Source organism: Phalacrocorax carbo, unplaced genomic scaffold (genome assembly GCF_963921805.1).
Source record: "Phalacrocorax carbo unplaced genomic scaffold, bPhaCar2.1 SCAFFOLD_36, whole genome shotgun sequence".
Lineage (NCBI taxonomy): Eukaryota > Metazoa > Chordata > Aves > Suliformes > Phalacrocoracidae > Phalacrocorax > Phalacrocorax carbo.
In genome coordinates, this window is record NW_026990495.1 from 1,070,298 (window position 1) to 1,088,437 (window position 18,140).

At 46.9% G+C, this 18,140-nt stretch overlaps 1 protein-coding gene across 1 annotated transcript; it reads right to left on the reverse strand.

Annotated features, from left to right (window-relative positions):
• Positions 1-2,832: 2,832 nt before the first annotated feature.
• LOC135311306 (E3 ubiquitin-protein ligase RBBP6-like) lies at positions 2,833-12,806 on the reverse strand. Its single transcript, XM_064440429.1, has 11 exons — positions 12,641-12,806; positions 11,513-11,612; positions 10,726-10,762; positions 9,046-9,090; positions 7,121-7,209; positions 6,906-7,002; positions 6,276-6,415; positions 5,182-5,354; positions 4,329-4,432; positions 3,705-3,881; positions 2,833-2,868 (listed from the first exon to the last, which is right to left on the reverse strand). The coding sequence occupies exons 1-11, from the start codon at positions 12,804-12,806 to the stop codon at positions 2,833-2,835; spliced, it is 1,164 nt and encodes a 387-aa protein (XP_064296499.1).
• Between the last annotated feature and the right edge of the window lie 5,334 nt (positions 12,807-18,140).

Here is an 18,140-nt window from a genome sequence, read left to right on the forward strand (position 1 = left end):
TTCCAGGCAGTCGGAAACAATATAAAGTTGTCTAGGTTACTGTGGGCACTTCTAAGATGAGAGCTCTTGTAGCCAAGAGGAAAGGTAAATTCTGTAGTAGACTGCCAGGCAGCGCAGTCACAGCAAGTGCTTGATATGGGAGAGGAGAAAACTTTGGGGCTTAGGGGTTTGGGTATTTTCCCCACCTCTGGGGGGAAAAAAACAACGTAGGAAAAAAGGGATACCTTGTGATGCTCCCTTCTCTGTTTTATTGTTGTGTAAAACTTTGTTGTTGCTGTAAAGCTCCCTGTTGTCACTGTGTTGCATTTTGCACGGAGGCTGAAGGACAGCCTGTGTTCTTTTGTTGTAGAGCTTTAGTACAGGCGTCCCCATGTGCCTGTACCTCTGCCCTCGCAGTCGGGGTTGTCCTGGGAGGGGTTGCAGGTGCTGAAAGGTCTGTCTTGCCAAAGACCTTGTAATAAAGCTGCACGCAGACGGCTTTGCGTGTTCCAGAGCAGCGTGCGCTTCTCCTCAGCAGGAGTTAGTTTTTTGTCAAACAGGCTGCTGTTGTTTTCGGGTGGCTTTTAAAATTTGTGTTCGCATTCACGGAAGTGCTGGTGTGCATTTAAAACTTTTTTGCTCTCCCTGGTTGCTATTTTGATTCTAAATGAGGACTGGTGACTTTTACTTTTACTTTTACTAAGCTACTATCTCCCTTCAACACTTTCTAAAAGCCTGTCCCACTGCTGATGGGCTGTGAGCAGTGGGAGGACAAGACTGAGTTTTGTCTTTTGTACGTAAGTCCAGGAAGTTTCTTGCATATAACTGATTTTCTATGTTTTCTTTGAGTTAATGGCTTCTACATAGGAAATGGCAATTGGTACGCTGGAATATTAGAATGCACCATTGCAGTTGAAGTGAACTCAGGTCAATAACTGTAGGAAATACAATAAACGCAGTGGCTACAGATGTTGGTCATCTACTTCTGGTGGGCCTTTGTTTGGATGACCTACCTTGCAACCAGAGGGAAAATGAAGCATGGGGTAAGCTTGCAGGTTTTAAACTTGAATTGAAAAGTAAAAAAACTTGTGTCTTTTAAACAAACAATATGCATCCCACTTTGAAGATACTAGTGTGCAGAGATTTATGACTAGTGATTACAGATGGTGGTTTGACATCGTATAGTCCTGAAGAGATTAAAAATGGGAGTGGTTTAATACTCCTTCTAATGTCACAAATACCCCCCTCCCACCAGGATCCCTCTGTCACTGTGATTCTTGCTGGGGAGGTGTAGGAATTTTACCCTCTGGGTCAGTGCAGCAGCCTGAAAGGGAGATGTGATCAATGTGCCCTATTTCTTGGGAATGATCTCCTGCTTCCGTCAATTCTCTTGGGGCAAAGTTTAGGCTTGCCTTTTAAAGGAAATCTGACTTATCAATCCCCACATTTTTCCTAATCATTTTTGAGACATCTCTGTTAGCTCATGGTGAGACACTAGTTAGAAATGTAACACAGACATGCCAGGGAACACGCGAGGCTAAAAGAGTGTTAACTTTATCGATGAACATGCGATTTGTGTTTATACAGGTGCGAGTAAACAAAGAGAACAATAGCCATGCAATTGCCCGTATTCCAGAAATGGCTCTAACTTGGCTGAGAAGGCACTCCCCTTCTATCCTCCCAACTAGCAACTACTCGCTGCAGGACAGCATCAAAACACCCTCATCCTTTCAAGAGGAAGGTGTTTTAACACTGCCTGACTTTGGCTAGTCCTCCTTTGCCTTTTTCGCAGGAGGTTCCAGTCGAGGAGATTTGTCACGACCCGTGTCCACCTTCTCGTTGGAACCTTCAGCTGGTTTTACTGTATTGTCCGTCTTAGGAGGAAGAGCCACTTCTACTTTCCGCTTGGCCTTGTCAGTCTTTGCTTTTGGCTTATCCTTCTCTTCTTCCTCCTTTTCAGACCCCAGTCTGCAAGCACTAGACTCTGTTTCCATAGGCTCATTTCTCACAGGGGTGGCATCGTCTCTGCTTGGGAGCCTGAAGACAGACTCCGCTGTAACACCTTCTGCTGCAGCTGCCTCTCTTGGTTTTCTCGCACCTTCCAACAACTCAGCATTTGGAAATCCTTCATTCCGGTGCTTTTTATCTTTATTGCCTTTCTTGTCTCCCAGTGGTTTTTCCACCTCTTTCTTTTTTGATGTTTCAGGATCTTTGATGCCACGGCTCTCCCTTCCACATGGTTTTTCAGGGCAATTTCCAGCTGTATGATGGTTTCTGTGCCTCTGCCCAGCAGGATAATCCTGCCTACGTTCCTGAGCACATGGCAGATTCTCTCGTCTGGTGCCAGGTGGACCAAACCTACCTGGAGAAAAGTCTTCTCTGTTTTGTGGAGGTGGAGGTTGACAGGCAACAGCATAGCCCTTGTAAAACTTCTCACTCCGGTGTCTAGAGTGCCCTCGCCGTTCTCTGTATCTTTCCTTTTCAAATGGATCCCTCCAGTCACGGGATCTGCCCTCGTAAGCTTTCCTATCATATGGTGGAACCTCTCTGGACATGTTAAAACACTCCCTTTCTCCTTCCCCTTGAGGTAGAGTCCGTTTAGTTGGAGACTGGCCCCTAAACACCGGAGACCTTGACCGTGAATGGTATCTTCTGTGCGGGGGTGACCTTAGCCTTGAATGGTGAGAGCCGCGTGACCTTGACCTGGAGCGATAGTTACGACTCTTCCCTTTGCCTCTTCTTGGATACGGCGGCGATCGCGGGGAGGAACGAGACTGGGAACGACTGAATGATCGAGAGTAGGAGTGAGTGGGGGAAGAACTGGATCTTGACTTGGTGTAGGTATACGAACTTCTACAGTAAGATGAAGCACTGCAGGGAGACTTGGACCTGAAAAAAAACCACACAGAAAAAGAAAGAAAAAAGGGTCACACTCCCCAACTTTTTTCCTCTCAAATTTGGTTTGCTTTGTTTGGTTTGGTTTGGTTTTTTTTTATCCTCTCTCCATGTGTTTATGTAATGATGCTACTGCAAATTGAAGAACTTGTTAGCATGTAAAGTTTCTGCTTCCAAGCTTCTAGCCTGGCTTTCCACTTGATCCTATAATTATATTTAATTTTCGTATGTGATTACGGTTTGCCCAGAAAGTGTTGGTTTTTGGCAGTCCCCTTGTCAGTCCTGTGCTGATGTTTTATTTTAAATAATCTTAGTGCAAGCACAGATCCCTTTGTTAAAGGCAATTCAAAGTAAGCCATTTCAAAATCAATTACCGCTTGTGTTCCCCACAACTACCTGTGCGTACTTATTCATTGCAAATCAGCTGTTGCAGGAGTTACGTGTTACGGCCTCCTTTAACCAGGAGTAGTAGTACAGTTACCGGTAGTAATGCATTGAATTTCTGTGGGACACTTACAGTTCGCAGCCTGATCCGCCACCTGCTGAGCGAATTGTAGTGGCTCTCACTGGATGACCTGTTGCAGTGGGGAGGGAAAAAGAAAAAAATCCCATTCAGTTTATCTGAAGATAAGACTTTTAAAGGAATTCTAAAGTTAGCGTTACTTACCCGTTGTGGGTATTGATTGTCCTCGGGGGCCCAGACGACTCGGCAGTGCTGCTTGTCTTAGTAGCGGAACCTGACGGCCCTTGGCAAAAAACGGTTGGAAAGAGTTGGAAACGAAGCTCTGCTAAAAGACAAGGATCAGTGCCTATGCTGAAATCAAACTAACCTTCTCCTCCAACAACCCGCCGATTGGCTGAGAGGAAGGTTTAGAAAGGTTAGCGGCCGTCACCAGCGCGGCGGGAGGCCCGACAGTCAGGAGTGGTGGTGGAGGTGGTGGCGGTGGCGGCTGCTGCGGCTGCTGCTGCCGAGGGTAGCCAGTTCCATTTTCGAAGTTGTTCACAGCCTAGAGGCAGAAAAACACGGACAAAAAGGGGATAGGAAACTTCAGGAGGCACACAAACAAAAGGCTCCACAGAGGAACATCACTCGCCTGTTCCTGTAAATGCTATCAATCGTAAAATAAATCAGCAGGCAGGGGTAGGAACACATCGCATTAAGCGCCGGCATTAATGACTGGTAACTCAGGGTGTCTGTATTTAAAGCACTTCAGTGTCAACACCGAATTTGAAAGGGAGGCAATCACGTTAAAACTGTGACCTGAATTTGCCAGACTGTCTCTAAGGAGTTGTAAGCTTCTGTAACAAGGGATCATGCACTGGAGGAGTAAATAAATGTAGCCTTGTCCAATTTAGCCCTGCTTCAGGAGCTGCCGATTCATGTTTTCTTCCCTTTCAGCTTTTCAGGAATAGACTTCTCTTACAAGCAGTTCACGGAAAAGCCATCACGTTACCTGGCGTAGGATCTTGTTGGCAGCTAAAGCATCAGGAGAAACATCGCTCTGATGACACGTTGGGCAGGTATGATCCTCAGAATCCAGTAACGCTGTTCTAATACCTGTGTGCAATTAGAGGCATCAAAATAGATTTTAGCCAAACTAAGGACGTTTTTGGGGTTCTCATCAGTTAGAAAACCATGTATATGATTAATGGGTGAAGATGATCTTGAATTGGGAACATGAAGCTCAAGTTCAGTAGCCTAATAATTTTCTAGTATGCAGCCAATAACGGTACAGCCCTGATGTTTCACTCCTGTAACATCTGGAGGTGTGGAGTAGGCGGTGTCTTGATGTCTTGGCTCACCTTTTTTCCACTCTCTAGTACAGTGAGAAGTCACCAACCTCAGGGCTAGTGAATAAAAGAGACCTCAAAAACCCGTTAGCAGGTGTGAGTTCTGAAGGTTTCAGCCAACTCTCCCGTGGAGGAGAATGTGCATTAAATGCCCAAGTACCCGATTGCTGCAGACCACAGGAAGTCACCAGCGTTGGCTCTGTAATTTTGTAGGAGGGAAAGGGCTGTGGACAAACGAAATGCATTCGCTATCTAATAGCGTCATCACCGGCGCAGTTACGCCCTCTTCTCATACTCGTCCTTCCACGTGCGAAGGGGATTTAACGAGATACATAAAAAGGAGGAAAAAGCTTTCGGCCTTTCTTTTGCCCTTTATAGGAGAAGAGTCCTTTCCTATTCAGGCTGGGCTTAAGTACTACATAGAACCGGTGAGACAGTAATTTCCTGATCTCCTGTTTCTGCTTTCAGAGGATCAGAGGTGATGTTTTGAATTAACAGCCATGGGGTCACACTTACATTCGTCACAATAACTGTTTCCACAGCAGGGAATAACAGCTGCGTCGGTCATTATATCTTTACAAAGGGGACACAGGAGCTCATCTGGAATAGGCTCATCGGAGGGGGAGGAGGAGGCCGGCTCTTCCGGTAGAAAGGGAGGCTTTTCCTTCTTTCCTCTGGCATAAGCTTCCCTGGAGCGGGGTGGGGAAGGAGAGAGCAAAAAGTTAAAGGTGGGTCAAGGAGAACTTTTCCAAGCTTTGGCTTTTCTCAGGGGAAGAGAACAGGTGGAATTCTTCTCACTCCACATTAGCCTTCTAAAACGTAGGCCGCTAGTTGAAACTCCTTTTCTACAGCCACAGGATGAGAAGAGGGAGGGGGAACAATTTTCCTGCTGCAGACCTCTCCCATTCATTGGGTCAATGGAGAAATCAGCTCAGACTAGGCAAATAATTTCTTGACAGCTAGAAATCGTGTGAAATGAATCCCACCTCTCCTCTGTTGCCCGAGGGTAAAAGTAAATGGCAGGCTGAGGATCAAGTCAGTCTCCGAGTAATTAAGTTTTGGAAATGGAAGAAGTCTATGTTAGAGCTTCTACAAAAGGAGGTCCATGGCAGAACACCAGAAGTGCCACCGAGTGCATTTTAGAGCAGCCGCTCTTGGCAGCACACAGTAGTATTTTCTTAGTTTGCAGCAACAGGAAAACTGCAGCCTCTTTCACACAGGGGAGGTGATAAAAGTCAGAGGGGGAGGAAACCTCACTCCCACAGCAACTTGTTAACTTTTGCAAGGAGCCTTTGCAGCATCGGACAGAAGCAAAATGCGCTTTCAAAGAGAACGACTCCACTGCAAACACCTCGGAAACCTTTTGCAGAAATACTGATTCTTAGCACGCCACAAGTTTAAGCAGCTTCCAGGGGCATGAACAGGAGGAGCGTCCTATTTTAGGGCCTTGGGATTAGAAAGTATCACGGGTGTTAAGGTTAAGATGCAATGCCAGTGCTTCCTCCCCCGTAACTAGAGGTGCTGGCCCACTCGGCTGCATTGCCGCCCAGGCATTGACGCACGGTTCCTCTCCTTCGCTCCTGGGTCAGTCCCGTTAGTCCCATACTTACGCATTAATAATTGGTATGGCATATTTTCCCGTGCTGGTCAGCATAGCACCCTTTGTGTTGGGATCTTTCACCTCCACCATGAAACTCCTTGGAATGCCCGTGCTCCTCCTAATTCTGGGAACAGGCTCAAAAGTCTTGTCCTGGTAGGAAAAGAAATGCAGGCGTATCTCAAGACCCACACTTAAAACGACATCTCCGTGATTGTTGTTAAATGGCAGGGACGCTCAGCCAGAGGCTTGTGTCATTACACCAGGCAGATATCCAATAGATGGGGCCAGCAGAAACATCCTGGTTTTGTACAAAATACTAAAAACTGTGAAGTGTCTTTAGAAAGGGTTCAAACCCAAAATAAATTTCCAGTCATATTGAAATACAGAAAAATATGCATGAAAGTTGACACAGAAAGATCTCTGGATATGTTTGTTGTGATGGCCTGGAAAAAAGAAAATTTTGCCTTGATAATTGCAGGTGTCCCTTGAATTTTGAAGGGCTTTGCAACTTTGCCATGTAACCTCTCTATTTCACCCCAAGAGAAACACGTCTTAATATGCGTGTTCATGTATCTGTTACCTCACTGCCAAGGTAAAAAACAAAAACGAAGTAACACCAGAAGTCCCCCCCCAACCTTACCCCATTTGTTGGGCAGTTCTTTATATAGTGGCCAGGTTTTCCACAACGAAAGCAAGTATATGATGGCGGAGGTAGACCCAGGCTGTTCTTCATGTAACTAGAAGGTTTTTGGGAGAAAAAGAAAAAGGGGTGCATGTGTCTCTCTTGTTAAAACAACCATCTCTAGCATTCCTCCGTAATCGTTGGGGAACAGATCTGGCGTTATCAACACTTACTTGATTGGATCATATGCACGGCAAGACTGTATCATCATCGCTTTTATTTTGTCTTCTTCGGAAGCGCTGGCTTCAGCCAGACTGGCAGTCTGTGTAACAGGCCGTTAGTCGACACACACGTTAGAAACACTTTAGAGCCCCTGCTAACTTCTTCGTGTTAAGTGAGCTAACTACGGTAAGCAAAACCTGCAGGTTTCTCCAGCTGGCCGTGTCCTTTTACCATGCAAATTGTAATACAAGCCTTACGCAGAACTAGATCTTCATATGAAGGAAACCAGCTGATTTCTTGGTTTTTGAAGTACTATTTGTTCAAACGTTTTAATTACACACTAGTGCAGATACCAGCAGGGTCTAAGGGAGGGACTGTACATTCTTTGGACCGTCCAGCACCAAGCCTTCAGATCAGCCACTCCTGTCTTTGCTTTTAGGTGCATTCCTTCGCAAGAGCAACCAACTACTTTCAGCATTTTATTAAATGGTTGTTTCCTATACACAGTTTTTCCTCAACTGTAACATAATGCAGATCGACACCTATGAAATCATTTCCATTAACCGTGACAGAAAACTTCACAGACACTTGACTGATTTGCTTGAACCCAAGAGATGTACAAGACACATCCAAAACTCACAAAACATTTCTAGGGATAGGCGAAAGTTCAAATATGGCATTTCGTACATAGCAGTAATAAACCAGAGGACTTTTTACAACACATTGACTCCCTGCTGAGCCAGTCTGCGCTAAAGAGGGTAGAGTAAGTCACAGTTTTGAGCTGCTCTGAGGTGTTGTTCCTGTATTGTTCTGAAATACTTCAATGTTCTCAAAAGCTTCAATGTGTGCACCTCTTGGACGGCTTCTCACATTTTAGAGTAAAACTTCACCTGAGTTTACAGAACCAAGGACACGTTTAGGGACAGCACTAATGCAGACCAGTTTCTTCTGGTGGCTACCTTCCAAATGAATTATTTTTTCCAATATTTTTGCCACGTGTCCACAATTTCATGTCTGTGGTGAGAGAGGGAAGAAGTGGCTAGTGGGGAGAGGTTTCTCTGTCTTGGGAATGAACTCCAGCCTTTCTTTTCAGAAGAAAGAACCAGCTCCTCTGCCTTAGGCCCTGCCTTCTCTGATCTTTGTAACTTTAAAGCCCAGGCACTGAATTGGCTAGCACTACGCCTTCTCACAAGGCGCAATGACTAGTGCTTTCCCAGCCAAAGTTACACATTCCCAGGCAAAAACCGCCAGCAGCTCCACAGCAAAACGCGGCGTGGCAGGAGTTCCAGAAGGTCACCGTCGCCAGCATGCCACACACAGGCGTGGGTGTGTTCCTAGACACGGTTAGGGACATAATCACAGCGTACACAGTCTGCGTTCAAGGAAATCAGATTGTGTTGCCCACTGTATCTATACGACAGCTGATGAAATTGTGCAGTGGTCAAAGAATGGATCTGCAGCTCTGAGGACTAGAAATTCAGAAATAGCCCTGCAATTGTCCGTGTTCCAGGCACGCCTCTAGTTTGGCTGCTCCACACCCCCTGGAATGTCCGTCCCTCACAGCCAGTGACATGCTTCTGTAAAAATAGCGCTCCTCCCCAAAGCAGAACTAACGGAATGTATGAAAAAGGGCAAACAGCCTCTGAAGTGCTTCTCCTTTGTGTCTTGAAGATGAGCACTAGTGCAACGTGACGTTGGTGCTGGTAAGGTTCTCCCCTTCTATCTCCCCAAAGTGGCAACTGCTCTTTACAGGAGAGGATCAAAGCATACACACATTTTAAAGTTAACATAAATACTTGACATTATTAAGAATTAAAGTAAAGCATTGTTCGCATTACAACAGTTATACAGCTCTGGATCACAGTGCAAGATTTAAAAATATGAAGCAAACACTTTTTTTTTTTTTTTTAAGTATTTGGTAAGAATATAGATATACCTGAATAAGCTGGGACAGAGAAGCAGATGCAGAGGAGTCATCCATCTGTTCACAAAAAATTAAACACATATTCAAGTTGTACAGTCCAAACATAGCAATAGTTAACCTCTACCGTAGTCTGAAAGTCTGCACGATGCGCTCCGAGTGTGACTGCAAGAGGCATTTCCGACCTCGTGTCATTTGCATTTGCTCAAGGCAAAGTCCAAAGCTACGCCAGCTTAAGAGTGCCCGTGCGGTTAATGAGAAGCAACTAGACTAACCAGACCCGCTTGAGATCAGCTTGTTGCTCCAGAGTATCTCAGAGAGGGAACCTTGTCAAATGGGTCAGGAAGGGTAACTGATGTACTGTTCAGCACGTTTGCCCAACGGCCACCTTCCACGGCCCTCCAGCCCTGGGTCTTTTTTTGGTTCCTTTATATTTCTGCTGAAGTATTTCCTGCCAGTCCCTCCAACCAGTCAGTTAGAACCAACATCTCCATGAAACTTGTTTGCCACCCTAAGGCAATACTGCAGAAGAACTGGGGAGGGGCGGGGACACGACTCGACAACCAACAACCCCCAAACAATCCAAAATCCAGAATCGACAGTCAATGTATGAACTGCCATTTCAAACGGAAGACTAATCAGAAACTAAAGAGAACTAAAGAAACTGAACAGAAGACTAAATCAAAATCCAGGCTATTACCAGTCAAGCATTTCCTTCTGTTACTTATTTATATTTCAGCAGCAGAAGGACAGTGTTTTCCAGCCTGATGAAAAATGCCCCACAAAGGCCCCAGGCTCTAACCTTGCGCCAAAATTTGTACACTGGGTTTCAGGTATTTTCATTTGCAGACAAGCTATTAGATGAAGCTGCTGCATCAGAGAAAGCGGAAAGAGCAAATGCAGAACTTTAGAATACCACTTTGTGTAGCAACGATATTTACATTCAGGGCAATCTGTTAAAGACATTCATGTACTTGGAGGAGCCCAAACAATATCACTGCAATTAAACAGTTCCAGGAACAAATACCCAGGTATTCAAAGGCACGGAAAGGACTCGTTTAGCTGCCCAGAACTGTCCTCAGAACGTAGGGCGTATGTCAGTTTTAGTTTTTGTTTGAACCCCCACGTCAAAGCCAGAAACAGTACCAAGTTTAACAACAATGGTTTCTCGGTGTTTTTTATGAACGTTTTCAAAAACTGTTGGGCAAAGCAAGCAAAAACCGAAGCTAAGTGATACAAGGTGAAAATGGCAAAAATACACTCCGGAGCATTTTCATTGCAAGAAACACAAAGCGCACAAGCAGCTACGCCAACAGACACGTTACTAGCTGTAGACAGACAGATGGAGAGCACGGCACCACGTCCAGTTGTGCAAACCTTGAACCTACATCGCCTATAACCAATCGTACCTTATCTGTACAACACAAAGCCATTCAGGAAATAGCCTCGCATATTCAGGATGAAATACAATGCGTGACTGGGCACAAATACCAATAGTCCCATTAGAACTGTGCAAATGATGGCATTACGCAGTTCTTACTATGCTGAATCAAATCCATTGTCTTTGCAGCATAGGCTATGTTTTACTGGAAGAAATTATATGAAGCTACTGTTTGGAAAATTTCATACAAGGCTACATTGTTCAGAGTTCAGTGCAGTGTGCAGAAAAAGGTGTGACCCTGTGCTTTTACATACTGCTTTTGGTGTTCCGCTCACTGGCTCCGTTCGACTTCTGGAAGGAGAAAGAAAGGAAGGTGATCAGAGCTTAAAATAGAGCACTTGTGCCCCACATCAAGCAGTGAAACAGGTTATAAAACCTGCCCATCAGGACATTGTTCGGATAATCTAGTGAATGTGGCCATCTATTCATACACATAAACTGTTCTCATTCTCAAATTCTCACATTCAGTGCAACTAAAAAAAAAACCCAAATCCCACAATGACCACAACAATCCTGTAGGCAGGATCACGTTTGAGTAGCTGTAATCTCAACCAATACACCCCAGATCTGGGGCCTCAGAGTACCTGCCATATCCTGCCTCCTCCCGCAAATGCGGGAAATAGCCAAACACTGACAATCGGGCTCCTCTGGGATGGGAACAAATTCTAAGCGTACACTACGGTGCGTATCTGTCTTTACTCTGAAAGCAATACAAGCAAGCCCATAGCATAAGGCATCTCTCCACCTGGAGGAAACAGCATCTACAGCTCGGGTCTCAGAACAATCAAGCCCAAGAACAAACCCAACAGAATCATCTTAGAAGTTACCGTTGTTGGAGCCTGAAGCCCATGTCCCAGCAGGCCTAAAAAGGTCAGTCTGCTTTGGGACAGGTCCATTGAAACCTACCCCAGGACAACAAAAACTAACAGCCGCTTTAACAAGGGAGATGCAGTTGGAACGCCACTGGTAAACTAATATCCATTAAACCAGTGACCTCAATGAACCCCCTAGCAAAGACTACACCGCTTTACGGATACTCACGTAACAGAGGTTCTGCTGGTAGCTTTAACTCCTCCAGCAGGGATCCTTCTGACAATTACCGAGGAGTTCCTCGGAATCAGGGCGTCATCATCTGTGTATTCTGAAAACAACATCAGTACAGAAAAAAGCAGTAGTCAGTTTGTAAGAACGTATATCAGTATGTCATTACACAGCACTTCAGAGAATCCCTTTACAGAGAGAAAAGCAACCTTTTATAGGTAACACCAACTTTTATCGTCTCAACACACTCAACAAATGCAGATCAAATTAAAAGGAGGCACAGGCTTTTTGAAGGGACTTCTGCCTTTGCAGAACATGACTCCATGGGCAGATATTCCACTGATATTTAAAACCCTGTTTTCTTTTCGCTTAGGTTAGCATTGCTTCTGTTACTAGATCTCCATTATGAAAAGTTACCGTGGGGATGGGAAACCCTCACCGGGTTGAGAAATGAGCATTGAGGACAGGAAACCATCAGCAGGATGGGAAGTCATTGAGAGGGGCAGTTGCTGTGGCATGAGAAATGAAACCCTGGCAGGGCTGGCTGAGGCAGGTGCTGGTGGAATGATCGCCATGGGGACAGAACCCCAGAACACTCTTTGCCCCAGACAAACCCCACACTGACCCGCCGCCATGGCAGGTACAGCAGCAGCTCCTGCTCCTCGTGGTGCTCCTGCCCTCCAGGTAACCCCCCAAGGGGCTCTGCCCACCAGTAGCTCACCCCACCACCCCTCTTTGCTTCCCCCAACAGAGAGGTTCCCTCTGCAGCTGCCGACGGCATCGGAGGTGTCCGACATGCGCTTCACCACCACGGCCATGCCGCCACCGGTCAGTGCCTGTGTGCTGCCCTCTGCCCCAGGGCTGCCGGTGTCCGGTGAGCCTGCCCGGCTCCACACCGTCACCTACCAGCGGGGCCAGCCCACCGTCTGGCAGGTGGTGCCAGGGCCCCTGGGGGCGCCGGGGCAGGTGGTGCAGGGCCCCTGCGGGTTGTCGCTTTCCGCAGTGGTGCAGGTCCCCGCTGGGGTGCAACTCCCTACTGGGGTGCTGCTCCCCCCTGCAATGCAGCTCCCCGCCGGGGTGCAGCTCTGCACTGGTCCCCGAGGCCCCGCGCCCGCCGCCCCCACGCACCTTCTTTGGTCTGGGCGTTGGAGATCTGCAGGTCGCTCCTGGCCGCCTTCAGCTTCTCGCGGCCCATGATCTGGCGCTTGAGGTCGCGCAGGGTGATGTGGAGGCCGCTGAAGGTGACCGTATCATAGTTCAGCCTGGAGAAGAACTTGTAGTGGACACAGGACATGGTTGGGGCCAGGCGGTGCCTGCTCTGGGATGGCGCCTACTGCAGCACGCGGTGTCATGGTCCTCATATGCTCAGCACATTATGAAGAAAGACCTGCATCATGTGGGTGTGGCAGCCCCGCCCTCGTTGCCCTAATGCCGAGTGGCCCTTAGGGGAGGGGGTTCCAGCAGCCTGCTGTCCTGTCACCCACCAGGTCTGTCACTGCCCGGTGTCCTGTCACACCCCGAGGTCTGCGCTGTCCCTCCCGCCACCCCCTGGGCCTTCGCCACCCAGCGTCACCTCCCATCAGCCCCGGGGCCCGCGCTGGCTCTCCCAACAGCCCTGGGCCCATCACCGCCCCATGTCCTCTCACCCCCACGCCTCTCACCGCCCGCTCTCCCTCCTGTCACCCCCCCAGGCTGACACCACCCACTGCTCCCTCCTGTCGGCAGAGAGACAGGGCAAGACAGCCTGGGGGAGAGGCAGCGGTTTGAGTGTATCTTGTTGCATTTATGGAAGGTTCCGCCAAAGAAGGCAATGACCATGTACGGTTATTGCCATAACCCAACGTAATTCCCCACAGTGGCACATCCGCACTTGCTTGAACTCTGGAGGGGAGGACAAGGAAGTAAGGAATGAACCCTTAGCCTTAGGAGGTGCCCCAGGACACTATTTCTTGCTTTCTCCACCACCACAGCTGCTGCTGCAACAGCCTCAGTCCATGAAATCGGGCCCTGAGTTACGAGGTCTAGTTCTCCTGAGGAACATGCTGCGCCTTGCTGACCTTTTGGGGCCAACCGGCTGTCCCTCCTGTTCAGGGAAATCTGATAGAAACTGATTGTTGTAGCCTGGCAGGGCTAACGCGGGAGCTTCCACGACTTCTTGCTCTAGATCTTTCAGTGCCTTCTGGGTTTCCAGAGCCAGGAAACCCTTCTGAGTTCAGGGCTGCCCTCTATATCCAAGGGATGGTTATTGTTGCTCTCGGTGTCTCTTTGCTTCTCCTGTTAATGGTGCATGGGAAGCATAGGTTTTAATACGGTAGCCTTGCTTATAAGCCTGTGGTGGAATAGGGATTATACATATTCAGCCCATAATCTGGCCATCGCCACAGGGCAAACTACAGCAGCAGAGGCAAACAAGCCCCACTGTTGGCTATGCACTCAAAGCCCACCCGCTACCTGAAACCAACTCTCCCGGGTGTCTGTCGTGTTGAATTCTCAGTGGTACAAGGACAGGCATCTACGTGATGAGTTTTCACTGAAGAAAGGAAGGGTACCGCCCTTGCACCAAGAAGGGTTTGTCGCTAGTCTGAAGGGAGAGCCCTGCCTGTGCTTGGAGAGCAAAGCTGTTGGCAAGCTTACTCACTCTGTAGGGGCTGGGAACTGGAAATGCCAATAGAGCCTTCAAATTAATAGGATGGGTGGACGTGGACCATTCAGCCCTTAGGACCATACAGACAAAAAGGGGAGCCTTATGCCTGGAACGTTCCATGGCTCCGTGTGGAATAATTGCTGGAGGTGACTTAGAAATGAAACCAATGTTTTTAGAAATGGTGCAGCATTGAAGAAGCTGCCAGGGTGAAGTGCAGCTGCTATGTGAGGAATCCATTCCACGGCAGTTCCCTTGTAACCATAGATGTCGGCAATGCCAGGAGAACTTGGCGTACTGACTGTAAGAGGAGTTGTCCGGAGGGTGGAGCGGTGCGGGGCCATCGTGGCCAGGCTCAGTGATAAATGGGAACTGGAGGTACCCTGGAGCTGGCACGCTGCATATTTGCCACCCTGGGCCAACAGTCCATCATACTTTTGACAAAATGCTGTCCTTTTGGTGAACTTTGGTCATTCGGTATAATACCAAAACACACCTCCATCCCCAAAGTTACTCGCCTCTAAGGTGCAACCACCCCTCACTGGGCATGCACTTTGAATTTCTTCTAGTCTATCCTTTTAAAAGTAAAGCGAGGAAATTCTACACCAATCATGATAAAGGTATGCATGACTAGAGTCACTCAGCTCCACCTGAAAGGTAAAAAATAGTATAAAATGTGTGAAGAGGAAGAGGGTGTTGGGGAAGATACCATCGCGTACCACTCTGACTTCTGGGACCAGTTGACGGGCTGAGCCTCCTCCCCCACCCCCGCACTGGGTCGCCTTTGGGTAAGACCAAAACATCTGGGTATCCCATCTGTTTCCCCGGGAAAACTTAGAAACCTCTCTATAGCTTCACTTTAAATCTCCAATGCTTCATACCTGCTTAAGCCGTTTGTAGCCTAGCAGCGTTACTCATCTTCTTAGTATTTGTGTGTGTCTTGTAACCAGCAATCCTATCACCGGTAACCCAAAGAACCTGTGTATCTGTTGCTTTAATAAATTGTACTGCTCATTAATCTAGCCATGATCGTTCTCATTGAACGCCACCGGCTGGGGCATCTGGCAAACTGGTTACTAACAACAAATACTCTGATGAGCGGTCACTTCTACAACCCTTAGAAAATAAACCGTTGACCAAGTCTGAGACTAAGACTGGACTTAGCCGCACCTAGCCTCCTCTCTGAGCAGGAGTTCAGAAAGCAAGGGGGTCCTGTCTGAACCTCGTGACTCAGCGGTAGGGTCTCCCCCTAGGCACTCCTCAGACTCTTACCATTCACGCACCAGTGAGTTAAATGGAACATATCAGGTCGTAGGAGAATGTATTGTCTCATGCCAGTTCATTTTAGAGCTCTGAAAGTTTAGGAAAGTTGGGGAGAAAGAGGTGTTATCAATTTTTGCATTGTAGGGGAGACGATTTGACTGGCTGCTGTATTTGGAAAGACAGTATTTCAGTAAATGTGTACTTAGAAAATGGTGGTCTCGGAGGCTCAACACAATCCTGCTGGAGTCTCTGTAGGTCTCAAAGTAGTTGGCTGACGCTGTAGTAATTTGTGATCCTAAACGCATTGCCCATGTGCATCCCACGTTCGCCGTGCCGTTTTGCTGTTGGCTGCGCTTGGTGAAGGAGCGGAGGGATATTTCACCCCTGAGTCTCTGACAAGATGAGAGCAGGAGCTGGTAGGAGCTTACGCGGTTTCCCTGGAGGTATTTAAAAGACATGCAGACATGGTACTTTGGGACGTGGTTTAATGGTGGACTTGGCAGTATTAGGTTCACAGTTGGGCTCGATGATCTTAAGGGTCTTTTCCAACCTAAATGATTCTATGAGCCTATGATCTGCCTGTCCATTCTGTCCTCTCTGTAGCTACTAGGTTCCTACACCTGCAAGGTCTCAAGGCAATAACTTTATCTTTCCTTGTCCGTATACACAGTTCAAACTCCTACGGTGTCTTTCATGATCTTGCAAGAATTAGATATGCATCTCTGGCTTTACAGATTCGGTTATGCTCTGACCATATCTTTGAGCCTGCGGCAGTGATAATTTTCATAGCCTTTTGTTTGGGTGCGTCATTCACCTTCCCTCTCTTCTTACTGGCCTTAACTTAGGTCTGGTGTTACAAAGAAGACACTTGCGTCACCTTTCTAGGCTCTTTCTGTTTATTAGCTTGACTTAGTCCTGAAGAGGCAACTTCCCCCTCTTTTGTGGTGCCATCCTCTATCAACAGCGTGTCAAAATCTAATAAGAGCACCTTTGGATTTTCTCCACTTGTGTCATGTTTCTGAAGAGCGTGCCTTCTAAAAACTTGTTAAAAACAAACAAACAATACCCTCCCCACCCCCCCAAAAAATAACCACCCAAAACCAAATTCCAAAAACAACAGCAAAAAAGCCCCTTTCTGTCTCCTTTTCATGAAGTGCGAGGCATGGAGAAATACCTGTCATTTTTCTGATGGTTTCTAATTAGCCTTTATTCAGAAACTATTCAAGTGCAAGGCACACGTGAGCTTCTGTTGGATGTGGATTGAGGTTAGCGATGAAGCCGGCTTCAGAATTATGACAAGAATTGATACCCTCAAAGGCAGCTTCAGTGGCTGACACAACCAAAAGGGCACAGACGTTCACAATGAAACATCCTAAAGCGTGGGAGGGTCCCTAAGCAGTAATGAAGAATTCAACAGAGAACAGAGAAACATTTTGCCAAATGAACTGCCTTCTTGTTCCTTCCTCTGTCAGGGTGAATGATGTGCCACGTACTTTGCTTACATCTGGAGAAGGCATCCTCCTCAGAGAGACAGACCGTCCCCACTTCTTGAGAGAACTCGCGTATAACACTGCCAATGGTTTATGTTAACATCTTGATTCCAATTCCCCGTGGGTTGGGTTTGGGGATTTTTTATTCATTTTGTGTGATAATTGTGGTCTTTCATTCTGACTATGCTGGAAAGGAGCTATTCGTAAAACTCGTAATTGCATCAAATCTGGCAATGAAGAATGCCAGCTGAGTGATACAAGTATATTCGACAAGTATTTGTATGCTTTCTAAAAGTAGCAATGTATGTGTTGCTAGCATATTTTTTTCCTAAACTATTTATCTAGCTAAAGGTCTTGATCCACTCTTACTGTGTGGAAAACCTGAGTAGCTGATAATTGTGTATTTGATTTGGCTTAGGACGGATACAATTTGAACTAGAAAAGGGGGCACTATGACTGAAACCTATCACAGAGATGTTAGCTATGGTGTAAATTTTTTTATTATTCTTAGTGTGTGTTGTGTTTCATGAGTGATGTAACAGAAGGAAGCCAAACTAGGAAGTGGTGTTTTAAAAACACCAGAGATCTTGTATTTTCTACCAATAAGAAACAACGTCTTGTCCTTTACAGTAATATCTCCTGACATCAGTGTATCAGTCTTCAGTTGGCAAGTGAATACACATGGTCAAGAAAACCATCTACTTGTGACAAGGTACGTACTACTGTGACACACATCTGACAGTGTGCTGAGTCTGGGGGCTTGGTGCTTCTGTAACGCAGCCCGTGAAGTGGTGATGGTTATCAAATGAAATGGCTCCGAACCGAAGCTCACAGCACAGCACCTTGATGTCGAGAGATGTACCTTTCCTAAGTGGGAAGGGGAGAGCAGTCTCTCCGTGCCCTCGTCTTCCCGTCTGCCGGATTCTTCACCAGATTTGTGGTTGTGTGTTAGAGCAAAGAGCACTTGTGCACAGTGTGGCAGCTAAACTGAATTTCTTAGCAAGGTGACCTAGCCCACAGCCTGTTTATTTTGCAAGCCTGATGTAGACTCTTACATTCAAATTGGATGACCTGATGTCAGCTTCAGTTTTCTGGCAGCTGTTACAGTTCAGTAGCTGAATTTTGACTCTACCGTTCAGAGGCTTGTTAGGCATTTGAGCAGGGTTTTCTTTTGAATGTTAGTAAGACAAACTTGAGAATTAGGGACAAGAAGCTTCATTTGGAGTTTGGTTTG

Bases quoted from the DNA above. Each gene is read 5' to 3' on its own strand.
- LOC135311306 (XM_064440429.1), bottom strand. From the start codon at position 12,806: ATGTCCTGTGTCCACTACAAGTTCTTCTCCAGGCTGAACTATGATACG. The intron at 10,763-11,512 runs GTGAGTATCCGT...TTCTCCTTCCAG, and splicing joins ACCAGCAGAACCTCTGTTAC to AAGTCGAACGGAGCCAGTGA. The intron at 9,091-10,725 runs GTATGTAAAAGC...TTTTGTGAACAG, and splicing joins TGAGCGGAACACCAAAAGCA to ATGGATGACTCCTCTGCATC.